The sequence below is a fragment of the Filicampus tigris genome, chromosome 4, assembly GCF_054856515.1.
Source record: "Filicampus tigris isolate MCC_2025a chromosome 4, RoL_Ftig_1.0, whole genome shotgun sequence".
In the NCBI taxonomy this organism is placed as follows: Eukaryota; Metazoa; Chordata; class Actinopteri; order Syngnathiformes; family Syngnathidae; genus Filicampus; species Filicampus tigris.
Genome location: NC_141220.1, coordinates 23,701,008 through 23,720,145, shown reverse-complemented (window position 1 = coordinate 23,720,145; position 19,138 = coordinate 23,701,008). Strand labels below are relative to the sequence as shown.

Below are 19,138 nucleotides of genomic sequence, written 5' to 3'. Positions count from 1 at the left end.
ACACTGGCAGACATTTTCACACCCTCTTTTACCCTACCGTTTGAAAAAAAAAAAAATTGAAAAAAAATATATATAAATACATTTCTGGGATTGAATGGCTGGACTGTGAAAGTAAATTCGCCAATGGCAGTGACTGAGTTAAAGTGGAAGTCAACAGTTTGTTGCAAATAATGTACAAACACAATTTTTCAGTCTGTGTGCATGTACTCAATGCGGTATCACACTATGTCCATTTACCAAAATAGTTTAGGCGCTTTCCTGAATACTTGTAGAAAGAAAGACTTGACTGCAGGCCTACAACCTGAAGGCAGTATTTAAATTGCAGACAAATTAATTTATTCAGCTCATTAAGTACTACATTTTCTGTCACCGCACATGCAATGTGCCCTGGGTTAACCTTTAGTGAGGAGTCTTCAAGTAGAAAAAAAGTTGAGTTTAATTTGTGAGTACAGTAGGTCTGAAATGTACTATTCCATTGCGATCTGGATATTGCTCTTAACAGTCCAAAGATGAGATGTCGTTGTATGCGGGTGTAAAAAAAATTTATGGCCACGGGGAAGAAAGTGTTTCGGAATCAGGAACTCCTGCTGCAGATGTCTGCACACCTCAAACCAGACAAAGATGCGGCTGGTCATCAGATTCTCAACGGTGGAATCCAGCCACGAAAGCGCAAGTTTTGCTGTGCCTTTTTAGCCACGGAGGTGGTGTCGAGGGTTCGTTTGTCTGTGTGATTTGCACTTCTGAGATGCGCGATGAGCGTTCATGGCTTGGTTTGAGCAGGTGCAGACTGAGCAGAACTTACAGCTTTTAACAGAAGGGATTTACATTTCAAATCTGTTCTCAGGATTCCAAGAATGTGCAACGGCCTAATGAGCTCTGTGCGTGTATGTTTGTTTGCTTGCTTGAGGTTTAAAGGTAAGAATCCTATTAGTGACCAATTAGTTGTGTGTCTTATTAGCTGAGGCCCCCCCCGTCCTGCAGACACCATCACGGACATCATTTGTAAACTATGATGATGCAGGCGATTGCAAACTCTGAATAAAAAGTGGAATTAGCGTGTCATCACGAAACCTGTTACTTGCTCATGAATCCAACAGATAAGGAACAAAATGCATGAAGAAGTATCACGTTTAATGGCTTTTTTTTTGTTGTCTTTTTTCCATTCCGTTCTTACAAAAGTAGTCTCACTCAACCCTACACTGGCGTTGCACACGTACCTCGGAGTTCAAATCCCGCGTGTCAGTTTAGCTTGTTTAACATTTGTTTCGTGACCCTAGTAGGAGAAGACGCAAAAGAAAAGGCTCATTTCGGTCTCAGAAGCAACCGCACATTCCACTCTATCCTTCACTGCTCTCTGGCGGACTGCTGTTGTCTCTTAGCAACGCTGGCAGGCAAATCGATGAAGTGGGGGAAATAGAAAGACATTGAGATAAACGCGGGGCGGTGCGACGAGGCGGACTACAGGACAAAAACCGGGGAAGAGAGGATGCACAAAGCAAATTGGTGTCAAGGGAGGAAAAGTGCAGCTGACGGCACCGGAGAAAGAAGGCGGTGCACAGTTTACTGTAAATTAGGTAAATTGTCAGGGTTTCGTTTGGTTTGTATGGTATTTTGCCGGATCGCGGCGCAACAGTTTGGCAAATTTACAAAATACTGCTCCCATTGAGTTTCTCCACCGAGGACTTGGCAGATAAGGAAATCGGAAAGACGCCTAACCTCACACACAACCTTAACAGAGCTGAATACTTGGGAGTAAACATTTCTGTACATTAGGGTGACCATATTTTGATTTGAAAAAAGAGCCTCGAGATACTGAAATGGTACTAAAGATGCCATTACATGATAACTGTAAAATATTTCAAGTAGGGCTGTAAACAGTTGTTTTTCCTCATGAGATTGGTTAGGAGTGGATTTAATAAAGCTTTATGAATGCTTGCAAGTGTTTGGAGGATCCTGCATCAAGAGGTTCTGGAGGACCCCGGAAACATCAGCAGCTTCAAATACCCGCGTGCTGCTTATCAGTGGATTTTTAACATCTGTTGTTCCCTTACGATTCATTTCCCTAACAGAAACTTTCCTTAGTATGCCTTTATTGTAATGAACCCGTTTGCTCTCCGAACCACAAACAAATCATTTAACAGTCTGATGATTAACGTCAACTGTTTTCATTCCTTTTGCAAGGCACTAGACAAGCCACTCTTTTCATGCGCAGAGCTCATTCTTTTTTTCCCCATTATGCATCAAAACTCTAACTTTCTTAATAGCGTGAAACAAACTCATTCAGTAATTTGTCTTTAATTCCGCTTCTCAAATCTGTCTGAGATTGTTGACAGGAGAAACAATATATAACGCTGTAATTTACTTTATATATAAAATCAACGGACAGTTCCCATATTTGCATTGTGCATAGCGGTAAACAATTTTCTTGTCTAGGAACGTTTTTTTTGTCACAAATTGACATTTATTTAGAAAAAAGACAAAAACGGGAGTTAAAATACAGGCTTGATCATGTTTAGGTAAGTGTGCTGTACAGCGGCCACACTGGGAACACATTCGCCGTGGGGAAAGGTGACAAAGAGGTTGACATTGGCATGCTGCTTAGTCAACCTCGAACACGGGTATCGAGAGAAAAAAGCCACTAGCCTCCAGTACCAGCGGAGGAGATGCTTTCATCTTCAACCTTGTAACACAATTATACAAAGCGATACTTCCTTGCAGTCTCTCGTATCAAAACAACATGCTTTAAAAACAGATTCACCTTACTGTTGTTCGGCGTGATATTTTGGGTGATAAATCTTCCAAAAGCAGTCAATTTCCTCCCAGTCAGCCCGCTGCACGCTCCCAGTCGCTCGTCGTTGATTCGTCACATACTGAATTTAAACGTGTGGTTTTTTTGGTGTCTTTTAACGCCAAACGCGTTGATGAATCTAGATAACGCTCGCTTGTAAGAGGATGTTAGCGAGTCCAAACTAGCTAAACAAAGACAGATGTTAGGAAGCGTTGAGTACTAGCATCATCCTGCTAGAGTAGGAATGAATGAAAAAGAGCTTAAGCAAGGCGGCGGACTCTTCGCGTAGCCGACCCTCATGCTCCATGCAGGAAGAGCAGGTGGGGGTGTACGTTTGCGGTTTTTCACCCCTGGCAAGAACACTCCTAAATGCATCGCTCCATCACATAGAAACATAGAAGGCTACTGATATCAGGCTAGCAACAATGCAATAAAGAAGGTACTACTTCCGGTTGGGCCTTTTTCAAAATTGACCACGTTCTCATTGCTAGTGTGTGGGTGGGGGGGGGGCGGGGGGGGATTTGAAGGGGGGTATAGTAGTTGGGAAAAAAACAAAACAAGTAGGCAGGCTCTTTGATGGTTGTGTGTAATTATGTGTATAAATGTGTAAATATATATATATATATGTGTATATGTATCATATACACATATATACATATACACATATATGTATATATATATACATATATCTATATACACATATATATAAACATATATATATACGCATATATATACACATATATATATATATACGCGTATATATATATATATATATATATATATATATATGCGTATATATATATATATATATATGCGTATATATATATATGCGTATATATATATATATATATATATATATATATATATGCGTATATATATATATGTGTATATATATATATGTGTATATATATATATATATATATGCGTATATATATATGTGTATATATATATGTGTATATATGTGTATATATATGTGTGTATATATGTGTATATATATATGTATATATATATATGTGTATATATATATATATATATGTGTATATATATATATATATGTATATATATGTGTATATATATTGTCTGAAAATAACTAGACTGACAGCATTACCAAGTGTCAACACCGAACATTTAATTGTTGCACTGAACTGAGTCTTTTTGCATTATTAAGACACTTGGACTTGTGCTTTCCTGAGGATCTTTGTCATTCTTGGTGGCAAGGACGCAACTGCTGTGCTTTTTATTGCAGCTACTTTTTAAACATCCTTTAAAATCTCAAGTACCTCCTGAAGTGCCTTCAAGTAGGGGTACTAGTACACCCATTTGAGAACCACTGGTCTAAGGAACAACTAGTCAGCGGCAGTGCAACAGTTGTGTGGTCTTTGTCGACATCTGCTGGGGAATATTTGCCTCGACTCTATTTTACAGATTTCTATCAGGCAAGTGTGCGTGCTACCTTATGTGACGTAGGGTAGATTGTGAAAGGACCCTACAAACGGCGGTCGGTCGTGGGCTTCTGTGCATCGAAGGACACTTTAAATTGATGCTATTGTATCGACCTAAAATCATTATCATCTTGTTTAGCACACCGGTAAATATGCTACTTTTTCCATCTACTACATGTTTGTCATCAAACACATATCATATGTGAGCAATATGTGCCCGTAAGATAGAACAAAATAGCGGGTACGACGGGCAAAATTAGCGCTTTGTATGAATGGGCTCACGTCGCAGTGAAGACGAAGTAGTGTTTTACTACATGCATTTTATCGGAGAATTTCTTGCTTTGAGCAACACTGCTCGTATCAAATATTTAAACTTGCAAATATTCGGTTCTTGTAATAATTCGGTCTCGCTGAAAACTAGCTTAGCTAGCAGTTGGAGCAATGCTAACAACCGATAAAGTATTTCGCTTCTTTATTTTCCTTGAACAAACAGCAATTGAGAACGACGGTTAAAACGACGTCCTATTGGATATCGTGTACAGTGTTGTTTTAATTGTTTTCTTCGAGTGGATACTGTAGAGTAAATGTCACTAGATCAGATGAATTAAGTAAGACCAGCATACATCTGTAACTCTGCCGTTTGTTTCCCTTTTGCTGGACTCCTATTGGTAGACTACTAGTTGTTGGTTTTTTATTTTAAACAACATTTCATAAAGTTGTGAAGGGAAAATCTATGATTGGCGGCTTCTGTGAGGACTTGGGCTTTGACGCTGGCCTTGCCCTTGAGCAAGGCAATGCTCAAGTGCTGCTGCGTTTTTGCGAGTAGCTTTCACTCTGACGTCTCTCTTTGCATGCCTGCATGTGTGATCTGGTTCTTCTATGTGGTGTGCAACACAAAAATACAGTGCTCCTTGGGCTTAAGAGTCATTGGATTTACAAGTTGTTGTTTTTTTAAGATAAATCCCCTTGCTCTGAATATTTTTTTTTTCTTTGACTAGAGAAAACAAGTTACACATTTTTTTGTTTGCTGGAGGGCTGTTATGGATACAATAGCATTTCCATTCATTTCAATGAGGATAGATGATTTTGAGGTAAGAGTGTTTTGAGTTGGGAGCATGGTCATGAAACAAATTAAACTCTTACGTCCAGGTGCGATCGTATGCAGCAAAGTGTAAGTTTCAATTTTTCCTTGAGGGAGTATAATGAGCAGTTGAGCAAAACAAATTATATTTAAAAAATAAATTACACTAATAGCTCTCATTTGCAATCAGAGGCCCACATATGGTATGCTACAGTGCTACATGGTGTAGGAAATAAAGGTGGCATTATGATTGTATTCTTTATTCTAGCCTTTTCTATGTTAACTGACATGTTTTTCCCACTTCAGACTGAGCTGGGCTAAGTGCTCTTTTTAGCCCCCGGACAGGCCTGTGGAGAAGCCACAGTGAGACACAGCCATGTTTCTGTACAACATCACCCTACAGCGTGCCACTGGCATCACACATGCCATCCATGGGAACTTCTCAGGTGAGCTTGCACCTCATCATCATTGTCTGCTCTTGTCAGCCTAATGCCTGTTCCTATCTCGTTGGCTTGACAGAGTACAGGTACTGTTCTATAAATGAGGCTTGTCAGAAAGGCTCCAGGACTGGTCTCACAAATACACTCGAAATATATTTTTGGCTTGGGGAGCAGTTTTGCATATCAATGACTTCATTTGAGGAGCAACTTTCTAACTTTGTGGAGCAATTTTTATTTTTTATTTTTTTGTAGGTTGATACCATGGAAGTAAAGCACGAGTTTTATTAAACAATAAAAATAAGTCAATATTATGCATGAACAATGCATTTTTTTAATAGAATTTTTATAGTATCACCCTGTTTGATTTCTTCAATTCACATTGTGTCAAGCAGAAAACATTTTCTCGTCTAGAAGCAAACCTAAATTGATTAAAAAAAAAAAAAAAGCTCTGCTGTAATGTCATTTTGAGAACATTTGTGTTTCTACATTAGTCTGGATTTGGTATCAAACATTTAGATGTATCTTTCTTTACGGTGTTTCTCTTTGAAATGGAACTCATCAGATTGACCTCCAATTTGTTGATCTGTTGATGCGAGACCCATTTTTGTATTTTGTCTTCATTTGTTAAATGTGTTTTTTTTTTTTTGTAGGAACCAAGATGCAGGAGATTGTTGTTTCCAGAGGAAAGATAATAGAGTTGCTGCGGCCAGACGCAAATACTGGAAAAGTGCACACATTACTCACAATGGAAGTGTTTGGTATTGTGCGTTCACTAATGGCCTTCAGACTCACAGGAGGAACCAAAGGTAAAGTGCATGTCCACTTTTTTTTTCTCAGAAATTGCAATGAGAGATTGCTGTGTGTGTCTAGGAAGAGACTCGCTTCTTGAGTTTGTTCCTTTTACAATTAGCAACGGTACACATAAGTGATGTATATACATGCTGAACATTTTCATGGCCGTACCAGATTCCACTGTGTCAGTGCACGTTTGTGTAATAATCATATTGAAGCTCAGTCAGCGTGCCTGCAGTCAGGTCAACCTCCAGTCGAAGTCAAGTCAACAACGATTGCTTCCGTGGGCCATTGTCAAAATAAAAGCCTGATAATTGGATGGATTGATATCCATGTACAGTATTACTTGTCAGGCTTTAATTTTGAAGTTGCCGGTAGTGGCCGTTGCATAGTAAATTATGAAAAACCATTGTGGCGGCTTGACTTGGCTGGCCCGGCTACAAACAACTTGTAGCATCTACATTCGCAGGGAGCGCCAATGAGATGGTCATCTCGGTCACGCCGCGCCATGGCTTCAATGGGGCGTCAAAATATATGAATTTACAAGAAAGTGGTCCGTAGTGCAAAAAAACCATTGGGGACCAGACCGCTGCCCTCTTGGCTAAATCAGCTAGCTGGGCCAGATGTGGCCTATGGGCCCTACTTTGCCGAGGTGTGCTGTTGGTCTTTAAGTTCATCCATGCAGGCGGTAGGTCGGGAAAATAATGAGCACCTAATAACAACCTCTGGTGCTTTGTTGAGAACCACACCAAAATGATGTGCACCCTGACCATAAGTGACATTTATTGTGACTTTAAAGTTCCAGGATCTTTTTGTCCCAGACTGAAGCTTCTTGTAATATTCATTAAAAGGCACCCTTTGGTTTTTGGTACATCAGGTTCTTGAAACCAAATAGTTCCCATGAGACTTTATATCTACCATTTGCACGACAGTTCCCAATACTGGGCAGTAATGAAAATCATGCTGATGAAACGGATCAGTCGATGACAAAAGTGCTCATGTTGATGTCTTGTGAGATTTACCAAAGTCTCTTGTCAATGGCAAACCTTGCTGCTGTATTTACCATTTTCAATTCTTGTGTTTTGTAGATTACATTGTTATTGGCAGTGACAGCGGTCGTATCGTCATCTTGGAATATCATCCATCCAAAAACATGTTTGAGAAAATTCACCAGGAGACATTTGGGAAGAGTGGTTGTCGCCGCATTGTCCCAGGACAGTTTCTGGCAGTGGACCCCAAAGGCAGAGCTGTCATGATAGGTATGTTCAGTAAAGCTTTTTAGGGTGTTTGCAAATTGAATAATGAGTGTTTAAGTTAGCTGTAGTGTCTACGTTTATGAAAGTTATCACCCTGCCTTAAACCACATTATGGTGACTAGAGCCCACCCTTTAATTATTGTTTTTTTCATTATCTAAATTTTAGTTACTCCTGGAATGCACCAGGTAAACAAACATGGAAATATAATAAGCCAAAAATAAGGGACACAGCAAAAGGAAACAATACTCATGGCTAAAGTTCTGTAATAACACTATTTAAATTTTAAATGTTCATTTCTTTATCATTTCAAATACATGAGAAGAGGACATACACACATATTAAATCGCAATTGCAATATTAAGTTGTTTTAAAAAAAAAAAAAATCACAATTAGATTATTTTCCAGAATCGTTCGGCACTAACGGTGACATTAACGTGTGCTGTCTTTGTCCCACCCTTGTGCAGGAGCAATAGAGAAACAGAAGTTGGTTTATATTCTGAACAGAGATGCGGCTGCACGACTGACCATCTCTTCCCCACTGGAGGCCCACAAAGCCAACACACTGGTCTACCATGTAGTGGGTGTGGACGTCGGCTTTGAAAATCCAATGTTCGCTTGTCTTGAAATGGACTATGAGGTACTAAGCGTGTAAATGGAATTATGCAACAAGAAATACACTTATTCAAGTTGTATCCTCAACACCATGTGATGAGTTTGCCATGTCTCTTTTCTGACCTGAACTGAAAAAACAATCACTATCTCCGACTGGGTACTCGTAAAACAAATGCTGTGTTTTTGATGTCTTTTTATGATGTCTTCCCCTTTGCAGGAAGCTGACAATGACCCTACTGGAGAAGCTGCAGCCAACACGCAACAGACACTCACCTTCTACGAGCTGGACCTTGGCTTGAACCACGTGGTCCGCAAGTACAGCGAGGCTTTAGAAGAACATGGAAACTTTCTCATCACTGGTAGGCAATTCTTCAATTTGATTGCGTGTAAAGCAGCCTTCAATAGACTGATTTCTGTTTACTGTTTTTTTTTTTTAATATGTTTTGAGTAATATACAAGAAATTGTGACTGAATTGAACTCATAAGGCACGGTACCACTGGATGTCATTCATTCCGTTCTCCTCTTGCATATCTAGTTCCTGGTGGTTCCGATGGGCCAAGCGGAGTTCTGATCTGCTCCGAAAACTACATCACATATAAGAATTTTGGAGACCAGCCTGACATTCGCTGTCCTATCCCACGTCGCAGGGTGAGTCATACTCTCCATCCATGTACGGTGGCAAGAAAACATATGTGACTCTTTGGAAATTGATGGTATTCGGAGTAAATGTGTCCGGTGAACTGATTTTCAAGTCAATGGTAGACTATTGATAAATATACAATACAATACAATTTTAATTATATAGCGCAAAGCACTATACACTGTAACAAAGCACTTTACAATACAATAAATAAAACAAAAACAATAAAAGGCTGTGGTACATGTGTTAATGAATATTGACATAGATCATATATAAAATATAAATAAATAAAGCCAATAAATTGACATAAAATGATATGAACCGGGCTCTACACCAGGGCCATTCAACTAAATTATTCAGGGGGCCACATTATCAAAAACCCTAGGGGCCAGGGGGTCATACCGCCACAGTATCGATGGCGACATATTTGCAGACCGAGCGTCGGAGCGATGCACCGCCGCGTCTCACTCTGGCTTCATCCTTTTCTCCTCATGCTTTGGGGGGGGAAACATCCGGCGTGGAAACGCTCAGCCTCTCTCGCTCTGCAATTTCACGTGCAGGAAGAAGTGCTCTGAAGCCGCTTCCTTATTCTTTTTCTACTGTCGGTAGAGAGGCATAGCACTGCACAACGCCACAGCGCCTCCTACCTTCCCAGGCGGTGTGTAACATAAGGATGCGTACATTTTGCTACACATTGTTTTATATGAGATCTGCAAATATTCCCATCAAATTTTACAAGCGCTTTTTCAAAAAATTGTTTTTCCTCACGGACTTTCTATTTGGATTTTAAGTGCACATGAGTGCAATGTGTTTATTGATGGGGTCCCGTGGACCTTTGCGAATGTGTGAAATACATGCTGACGTCCTGTAATGTTTTATGAATGGAACAGTGTGCCCATCTGCGGTCTGCGCGCAAATCCAAAGCGGCTAGTGTACGTACATTGCGGAAATTATAAACTGAAGGGAGAGTGTGACTTAAGCACGTCTAATACAGTGCCTGCAGGGAGCATTAAAATGTATGTACTCACAACGTGACCAGATGAATTCCACCCCCCCCCCCGTGGTATTATCTAGATGTGTTGCACAACTCAGGACAGAGCACCTTTTATTTGCAGCCACCCACTTTCCAAGTGACCAAAAGTATTGGAAAAGCCATTATTAAATGAAATTACATTTTTGGCGGCATAACCCTTACTTGCCATAATTCAATCAAGCCTGTGACTTATTGACTTCAACAGACTGTTTCATTCTTCATTTAGTCTCGTCTTTAGGAGGTGTAATGCAGGCTCTATTATTGGGTTAACCCATTAAGGCCTAAAGCGCCTGGCTCAACAGGCTCCCCAAAACCGAAGGTTGTCTTTGGAATTACCCTAGAAAACCTGAGGTTTTCCCATAAATTCAACACTTACAAAATAATTAATATCTCACCCCCTGTAGCAGACAGAAACATAATTCCAAAAGAATTAGACGTGGTTTTCAAACAGGCAGAGTTTATTATTATTTACCGTTTCAATCGAAGATGTAAAAATAACGTGTGCAGTGCAAGAGAAGCACTATTTTTTTTTTTTTTTTTTTAATTGAGTGGTAATTACCATCCTCTATTCTGTTACAAAGACGTCAATATCGTCATTGTCTACATACCATATCATATCACGTTCGACTGGTTCCACTGGTTCAAAGTCCACAAGCCCGTCATCTATATATCACTGCCGTTACTTATTTCAGAGCTCCCGGCGATCGACGGCGTCCTCCATTAGCCTAACTGCTCGAAAAAAATCCACGACATCTTCCGCGGTCTTGCGACACGTCACGTGTATGTTCTGATGCATTGAATTGGCTAAGAGAGTTAAAAAAAGAAAATGACGTATACGCTCTCCCGGCTTTAAAGTTAGAAAGACGCAGCAGCGCTCCCGGCCCTAGTGGTAGAAACGCGGTTATGCACTCCGGTCCTTAATGGGTTAATAAGGTTTGTTGACTGGCCAGTCTAAGACCTTCACATTTTTCCACGTGTTGAAGTACTTTGTTGTGTTGGCACTGTGTTTTTTGTGTCATTATCTTGTTGCATGATGAAGCTTCTCCCGATTGGTTTGTAGACTTCAGAATTCATTCTGCTGCTATAATTAAATACAAAACATGCTTGGTTTTTTAAACATTGCTGGCGCTAATGCTAAAGTCAATGGAGGATGCCATTGTAATGCTAAATGCTTTTGTCTCATATTAATCTTTTGATCTGAAACCTAAATTTCTTCAATATACAGCAAAAACAAAGGAATTGACCTTGCTGTTCCAATACTTTTGGGGGGGGGGAGTGTAACGAGTTGCTGGACACACAACAGTCGACTGGCTCGAAAACACAACATGGCTCAAACAACTGTCTATGGAGAATGCTTTTGAACACACCTACAGTGCCACTTAAGATGAACAGAACATCAATAACCAGTGGAGTAGGAACATTTTAATGTTAAAGATTTTCAGCCATGTTCTGTGGTCAAAGATGTGTAGGTTGCTCACTTTAATGAAAACATGTAGCCAAATGATATTGTGCCCTGCCTGTTATATGGATTCTATTGACGTTTTAGCCTTTAGAATAAGTGTGGGTCTGCAGGCATCCCCAATTGACCCACACTTAATCCACCAGTTACACAAGTAGTTTTTGTTCAATTTTTGCATATTGTAATTTGTTATACATATTTCATACTACTTTATTGTAACATATACAATTTATCAAGGAGCAAGAAGTAGTTCACCATTCTAAAGAGTTGTTTAATTAAATAATGGTTAACTTGAAATAATTTATATTATTCAGTACACAAAAAATGCAGTTTTAGCTGACAAGCCAAACAGAGAGATAATTTTGGAACAGAAAAAAGTTGTACAAAATACCTACCCAATACACCAAACAGCTTGGACCAAGTACAGACTGACCTGGATTAGTGATATCATTCCATCGCTAGTTCACCTACTTCTTGCAACTGTATCTTCTGTAACGCTTGTCCCCTTAGAGTCATTGGTGAGCTGTGCACATGTAGCCAAGTGACTATTTGCACTCACAATCCATGTTTTTGGAACATGTGAGGAAGCCAAAGTACCTGGAGAAAAAACATACAGGCACTCGGGAGAGCATGCAAGCTCCACACAGAACGACCTGGGAAGAGATTTTAGAGTAGGAAATAGATCATGAATGGACCTGCTCTTTGCCACTGCCATGTTAATGATCTTTCTACACTGAAACATTTACTATCACGGTGGCTTAAATGACAAGCTGAAGCTTCAAACCTTGAACTTGGCGCCTCTGCACCAAATTGAATTTTGTGCCCATATGTAAGAGATTACCTGAGGCATGACATATGACTCGTGAATTGCCAGTGTGAACGCCTGGAAAGAATCGGATTGCATATGACAGAAACCTCAAATTGGTACTGATTACAGCTTTGAGTGGAACATGTCTCTGACATACAATCAATGTTAACATACTGTGAGAAAATGTCAACAAATGTTAATGATTATGTGTAGACTGATTGCAAATCTTAAGCAATGTAAACCAACCTCATTGTGATGTTCTCAAACATGAATCTGAGTAATGAATTCTATTTTCCTTTCTTCTAGAATGACCTGGATGACCCAGAGCGTGGTATGATATTTGTTTGTTCAGCAACCCACAAGACCAAGTCCATGTTCTTCTTCCTAGCCCAGACCGAGCAAGGAGACATCTTTAAGGTTACCTTGGAAACTGATGAAGAAATGGTGAGAAAATGCATGGATTCCATGTATGATATGTGAGCTGCCATAAACTATTTTGCTAGTCGGCTAATCTCCAACAATTGGTGAAATGTGCCGTAACTTTCGGACACTGTTGCCAACACGAGTTAGCCCTTACACTACTTTGCCCACAATGCTTCTGTTTGCATCACAGTGGACCCGTATTTCCACTACTGCGAATGTGCATTGCAGAAAGACATTGGAACACACCAAACAATCCCACTTAACATAAATCCGCATTTACAATATATTTGGTTAAAGCAGGACTGGGTAAGAATTTAACCTTAATAAAAAAATATTCACAACTCTTTTGATGATGAAACTTACAAGTAGTTGAATGGGACTTTTGCCATGCCCTGGGGGGGGGTCTGTATCGTTTTTACTGGCACTAAGCAACTTTGAGGAGGATGGAAACAACCCTGGCACACAAAAAAAATACAAATGTCCTTAATTTCTTTACGGCATACTCACTTCCTCATGTCGCTATAAGGACGGAAGTCGATTCGAACGTCTACGCGCTATTACTGGTGTCATGGCAGAAGCCCCAAAACAAACAAAAAAACTAAAATATTGTTTGAACAAAATTAAATTCATTACCTCATTGCTATTCATCTTTCACACAGACACTGGAAACAGAAATGTAATTGTGTCCAACTTGCAGGCCAGCGAAAGCTCTGTGGTTGACTTTTGTCAAAACACTACTGCTTTTGTCCACATGGCACCACCATAATCACCAAAAACTGACATATGACACTGTTGTAATAGAAAGATACATTCTAATATATCTATTGTGAATTTTTAGGTCACAGAAATCAGGCTGAAGTATTTCGACACAATCCCTGTGGCAACAGCCATGTGCGTCTTGAAGACTGGCTTCCTGTTTGTGGCCTCAGAATTTGGAAATCAGTAGGTGTCTTAAGCTTATTTGTAGTTTATTTGAAAAGATGTCAGTGTCATTTTTAATACAGTACACATTAGAATTTCCTCTTAGCCATGTTTCACGTGTTTAAACTGTGTATTTCTGTTCTTTCACTGTGATGGCTAATGTTGTACTTAAATTTATTCTAGTTACCTTTACCAAATTGCCCACTTGGGCGATGACGACGAGGAGCCAGAGTTCTCCTCCGCAATGCCTCTGGAAGAAGGGGACACCTTCTTTTTCCAGCCCCGCCCTCTCAAGAATCTGGTGCTGGTTGATGAACAGGAGAACTTGTCACCCATCATGTCCTGTCAGGTGGGTGTTCATTTTAAATGTGGTGTCTTTCAGAATAATACTGCCAGGATTAGCTTTACCAAAAAGAAATCACAGGTGAAATGAATAATTAATTAATCTGCCAGATGGCCTGAAATCCAAGTTTATTCTGGTTTCTATGTTTACAAAATACTTTGCGCTATTCACATATTTTGACATATTTGATAGACATTTTGGGATATTTATTTGCAGAGCTAGGCATTTTACAAAAAAATCGCGAAAATAGACAGGGGGAAAAAAGGTCTTCCAAAAAGGGCTTAGTCCGACATTTATTTATTTATTTTTAACTTTCCCGGCTATCGTTTATTGCCTACAAAAGCGTCCATCATAGGCGGACCGGTCTGTCACATGGGCATTATGCCCAGCTCTGTGTGAAGAGATATTCATTACGATTGTTGACAAAATCCGTTGCACATTTTGTTTAGATAAACGTGTAATCACCAGTGTGTTTATTTGACTTTTTTTTTTAAAGCTGTATTGACCTTTTTAAAGGTAACATTCCTGGCATTTAATTTTCCACACTGTGGTATTCCCTCACCCCCAGATTATTTATTTTTTCACAGTAGTGTAATAATACCATACCATGGCCTTAATACCTTGAAGATATAGTAGCACGAGATTTTGATATTGTTGCATCCCTAGTATCCACTCTTTTATTTATTTTTCCTGATAGATTGCTGATTTGGCCAATGAAGACACGCCACAGCTTTATGTGGCCTGTGGACGAGGACCCAAATCTACTTTAAGGGTTCTTAGACATGGACTGGAGGTAAACACACGTACATTATTTACTTCTTTTTTTTTCTTGAATGACATCTCCTGACGTAACAAAAGATGACGATTTCAGTCTAATCTAGTTTTCACTGCAGCAGCGCAGCACTTTTATTTTTTCAATATTTTGTTCATTGCAGTACACAGACATTGTGTTTTACCTTTTTTAACTAGCGATGATATGAGTGATGAGATAATGGATACCATCTATACTGGCTGTTCGCAGAGTCTTTTAGGACTACGTTCAACTGGACTATTCTTATCATATCCAACAAAAATGCCCCTCTTACATGTAGAGTCCAACTTTCCTTTATGAATGTGTTTGTATGAAAAGCACACTTGTCCAATCTTTTGCATTCTGGCAATATTTGGCTGTCTGACTGTTAACATGTAGTAAGGAGTCTGGTTGGTGCCGTTATATATTCTTATATGTATAAGATATATTCTTTCTTCTATATATGATGTATAATATCATATCTATGACCATCTTTGTACACGGTAGTCTATAGGACCCGCTATATCTGTGTGCGCCATGTCCAGAGGTGCTTTAGTCTTCATATCTGACCCTCTGTTTCTAGTCTGTATAAATGTGCCTTGTGTGCACACTTCACAATGTGTAACTACTTTGTTTCCATCATTCTTAATGTCCATCCAATCCACAACATTTCTCAGTTTCATAACATCAGAATAATTGCAATGTCCTAAGATGGCATTTTATTGCAAAACCTTTGCATTATAACGCAATCATTTCGCAATAGAAATCACTATTGTAAAAATAAGGCAATGTTATTTCTGGAGGACTTCCTGAAAGACTTCCACTTCGGGGTCCTAACTTCATCTGTACTACGTTGATATGAATGACGATGCGTGTGGTGATCTTTAGAATTTCTTCTTGATCTTGTGCCGTCCATTGTGAGAGTCAGACGGGGTTTAATCAGGGTTGACTGACGTCCACTACTTCTCATCCAAACCCCAAATGTTATCAGATGGTCCCGGTGTTTGAGATTAACTCGCACAGATGACTGGGCGAATCAAGACGCTGTTTTCATGCCTGTCACATATCCCACATGTCCAGTTTCATTCCATAGGGTGCTTGGCTTGTCTTTTGTTTTATCTGGCAAACTCGAGCTGCAATAAAACAAAAGAATAAAGCTGATTGGATTTTGATAATTTGACAGGACTCTTGAAATGTATTTTGTCTATTATATCGGTGGAATAACTACTTTTCATCATATCCTTGTATGATTATGGTAGATAACATGAACGCCTCAAACTCTCACGCCCTGCCCTTGTCGCTATTTCATATCTTCTTTAATTACTTCCAACAGGTTTCCGAGATGGCTGTGTCTGAGCTGCCTGGTAACCCCAATGCTGTGTGGACAGTACGTAGACATATCGAAGGTAAAAAACATTATTCTTTCATTTCCAACAAATCATTATCTACATTTACAACATTGACGCGCATCACGGTGTTAGGGCGTTTCTGTATAGTAAGCAAGATTATATTTGTATGGCTTTGTCCTGTCCCTCTCCCAATTGTAATTTGTCAGAGTGAAATGGAGTGGGCCATATTATTCCAGCACTGTGAAAAATCTGGTTTTACAACAGCAAAGCGGACAGCAGCAGCACACAAGAATAAAAATAAACAAATAATCAACGCATGGACCGGTTGTAAATGCAGTCAAGGGCCTATGTAATAATAATAATTTGTAGTAATAGTTGTTTAATTCCACTTTTTTGAATCGAGTATTTTCTACTCTTATCTAGCATTTTTCTTCCGTTTTGCCTATTGTAAACACTCCAAATGTATGTTTGTATTCAGTCTTCCTCAACTGCGTATATTTCTTCAGTGCTCCTTTTCTTAAAATTTTTAGACGAATTCGACGCATATATCATCGTGTCTTTCGTCAATGCTACGCTGGTTCTGTCCATTGGTGAGACTGTTGAGGAGGTGACAGATTCTGGATTCCTGGGAACAACGCCAACCCTTTCCTGCTCGCTACTGGGTGAAGATGCCCTCGTTCAGGTGTGTACCATTTTCTGTTAAAATGGTCTCTGAACTTTGTAAGCTTGATTATCTTAAACGGTTCCATCTCATGTGCTTCTGATTTTTTTTTTTTTGGTCCCTCTGTATAGGTGTACCCAGATGGGATCCGCCATATTAGAGCAGACAAGCGTGTGAACGAGTGGAAGACTCCCGGCAAAAAGACCATTGTCCGTTGTGCTGTGAACCAGCGGCAAGTAGTTATCGCACTCACAGGTGGTGAGCTGGTCTACTTTGAGATGGATCCGGTAAGCGAATATTTATTACTATTGATCTTGAATTTACAGTGTACACTCGCTGTTTGTGCGGGATAGGGACCAGGACCCGCACTTAGTGTACCTTAGGTTAAGCAGTTGACCATTACAAGCTGATCAGCAAAACTTCAACCACCGCCAGTAGCGACCCGGACCTTTCTGTGCATTATCTTGAGAAGTTTTACCTTGCTGCTTCCTCTGACGTCAGCACCACAAGGAGCCTGCCTGTCGGACCTCTGCTGGAATGTTCATCACGTTTTAGTTTGCGGTCAAGCCGGCTGGCTGTCAGTTGATGGTCATGCCAGGGTGTTCAGTCAGCATCTTAGGGCGTCACAGAAAGAGCACAAAAATGCTGTGCGTGCATATAGATAGTTGTAAATACAGAAAAAAATGTGCGTATTTTATTGCTCAAGGAGTTTCTCTGGCCTTATTTGTCTTGCCCTTGATTGTAAATCTTTGGCTGGGATCGCAGGACTTCATAGCTGTTCTGAAGACGGTGTCCCTCCAAACGAATATGCTTTGGTCTTTTTGATGAGCTTCTATTCATGATGCACATGTGAGGGCAACAATGAGTTTTCCAGCCCACTTCACAGTATGAGCCATGTGCCTTTTTTTCCTGTCACCTCAGTGCTGCCATAAGGCAATCAAACATTGACTATATTTACGTGGTCAAAATTTCTTTAATCTGATCAGTTTTGATTAAAATTATAATCGGATGCACTGTTTTCTGACACTAAAAATATTGATCCGATTAGGACTTGCCTTTTCATGCATCACCCTTTTGATCGAAACAAATTGCTTTGACATGCGCAGATTGATCAAATGTACCGGAAATAATAGTAGAAGATATATTTGAAAACGTCTGTCGTTTTTCAACTTCACAATGGTGTTCCACTTTCACATGAAAGACGTCCAAATCACACTTGCGTTTGTTTGAGTAGTTCAGGGAGTACGGTTATGACATATAACATTTGAACAAAATTATTATGTATCAATTGTGTGTTAATCTCCGAATCATGCTGACTGGCACTACTTACGTAGGTATTTTTTTTTTACTTTGTATTTTAATTGTTTTAACTTAAATTTGTTTTATTTCTCATGTTTGTTTTTAAACAAAGTGCTTTATAAACAGTTGAGTTGAGTACCGGTACTTGGTTAGTAGAATTTTTGTGATGGATTTTGCTTCTATCTCTCCAGTCAGGCCAGCTAAATGAGTATACCGAGCGCAAGGAGATGTCCGCAGATGTGGTCTGCATGAGTTTGGCCAATGTTCCTCCTGGTGAACAGCGCTCTCGGTTCCTGGCTGTGGGACTGGTTGACAACACTGTTCGAATCATATCCCTGGATCCTTCGGTATGAATATATATATATTTTTTTTCAATGTTACAGATCCCTAGTGAAGCTTTTAATCTTTCCAGCAAAGCCCTTTCCACCAGTTTGACACACTATAAAAGTTTAAGAACATATTACTTTTATGAAGTCTCGTGAGGCTTATTAAATGAGAGTTTAGTACTGAATTGACTTGATTTTTCATCAATTTACCAGTGAACACACAAGAACAATTTCATTATTTTAAAGGCGGAGTCAACAAAAAAATGTCTTTACCAGAATATGTTATATGCAGGCCCACTAGTCGAAACATGGCATTCTGATTAATACTGTATTTGTGGAATATGAGTTAAGCAGTAAAATCCACCCGTTTTTGACCATCTCGTTGGGCGGCCATTTTGCCACGGAAAATGACATCACAGTTGCTCAGGGCTCCGATCACGACCAAATCATGGCCCATTTTCAGAGAACAAGTAAGCCGTGATTGGTCGTTACCTGAGCCCTGAACAACTGTGATGTCATTTTCAGTTGACAGAAGTGTCAAAATGGCTGCCACTTGAGATGGCTAAAAACGGGTGGATTTTGCATCTTAACTCATATTCTTCAAATGCAATATTAATCAGAATGCCAGGTTTAGACCAATGAATGTGCATCGAACATATTATTGCAAATACTT

General features: G+C 39.6%; 1 protein-coding gene across 3 annotated transcripts in view; it reads left to right on the top strand.

Annotated features, from left to right (window-relative positions):
- sf3b3 (splicing factor 3b, subunit 3) overlaps positions 1–19,138 on the top strand; it is a 58,419-nt gene that overhangs the window by 28,638 nt on the left and 10,643 nt on the right. For 2 of the 3 annotated variants that reach the window (XM_086027457.1, XM_086027458.1), the window contains 14 exons: positions 5,618–5,757; positions 6,402–6,557; positions 7,632–7,802; positions 8,265–8,437; positions 8,630–8,771; positions 8,949–9,061; positions 12,660–12,797; positions 13,615–13,718; positions 13,881–14,046; positions 14,738–14,833; positions 16,164–16,236; positions 16,710–16,861; positions 16,972–17,127; positions 18,331–18,486. In XM_086027457.1, the coding sequence (XP_085883583.1) occupies positions 5,688–5,757; positions 6,402–6,557; positions 7,632–7,802; positions 8,265–8,437; positions 8,630–8,771; positions 8,949–9,061; positions 12,660–12,797; positions 13,615–13,718; positions 13,881–14,046; positions 14,738–14,833; positions 16,164–16,236; positions 16,710–16,861; positions 16,972–17,127; positions 18,331–18,486 (1,866 nt within the window). In that variant the 5' untranslated portion in view covers positions 5,618–5,687. Of the gene's footprint in view, positions 1–4,239; positions 4,377–5,617; positions 5,758–6,401; positions 6,558–7,631; positions 7,803–8,264; positions 8,438–8,629; positions 8,772–8,948; positions 9,062–12,659; positions 12,798–13,614; positions 13,719–13,880; positions 14,047–14,737; positions 14,834–16,163; positions 16,237–16,709; positions 16,862–16,971; positions 17,128–18,330; positions 18,487–19,138 lie in introns of those variants that run through there. The other variant, XM_086027456.1, reaches the window with a different exon arrangement.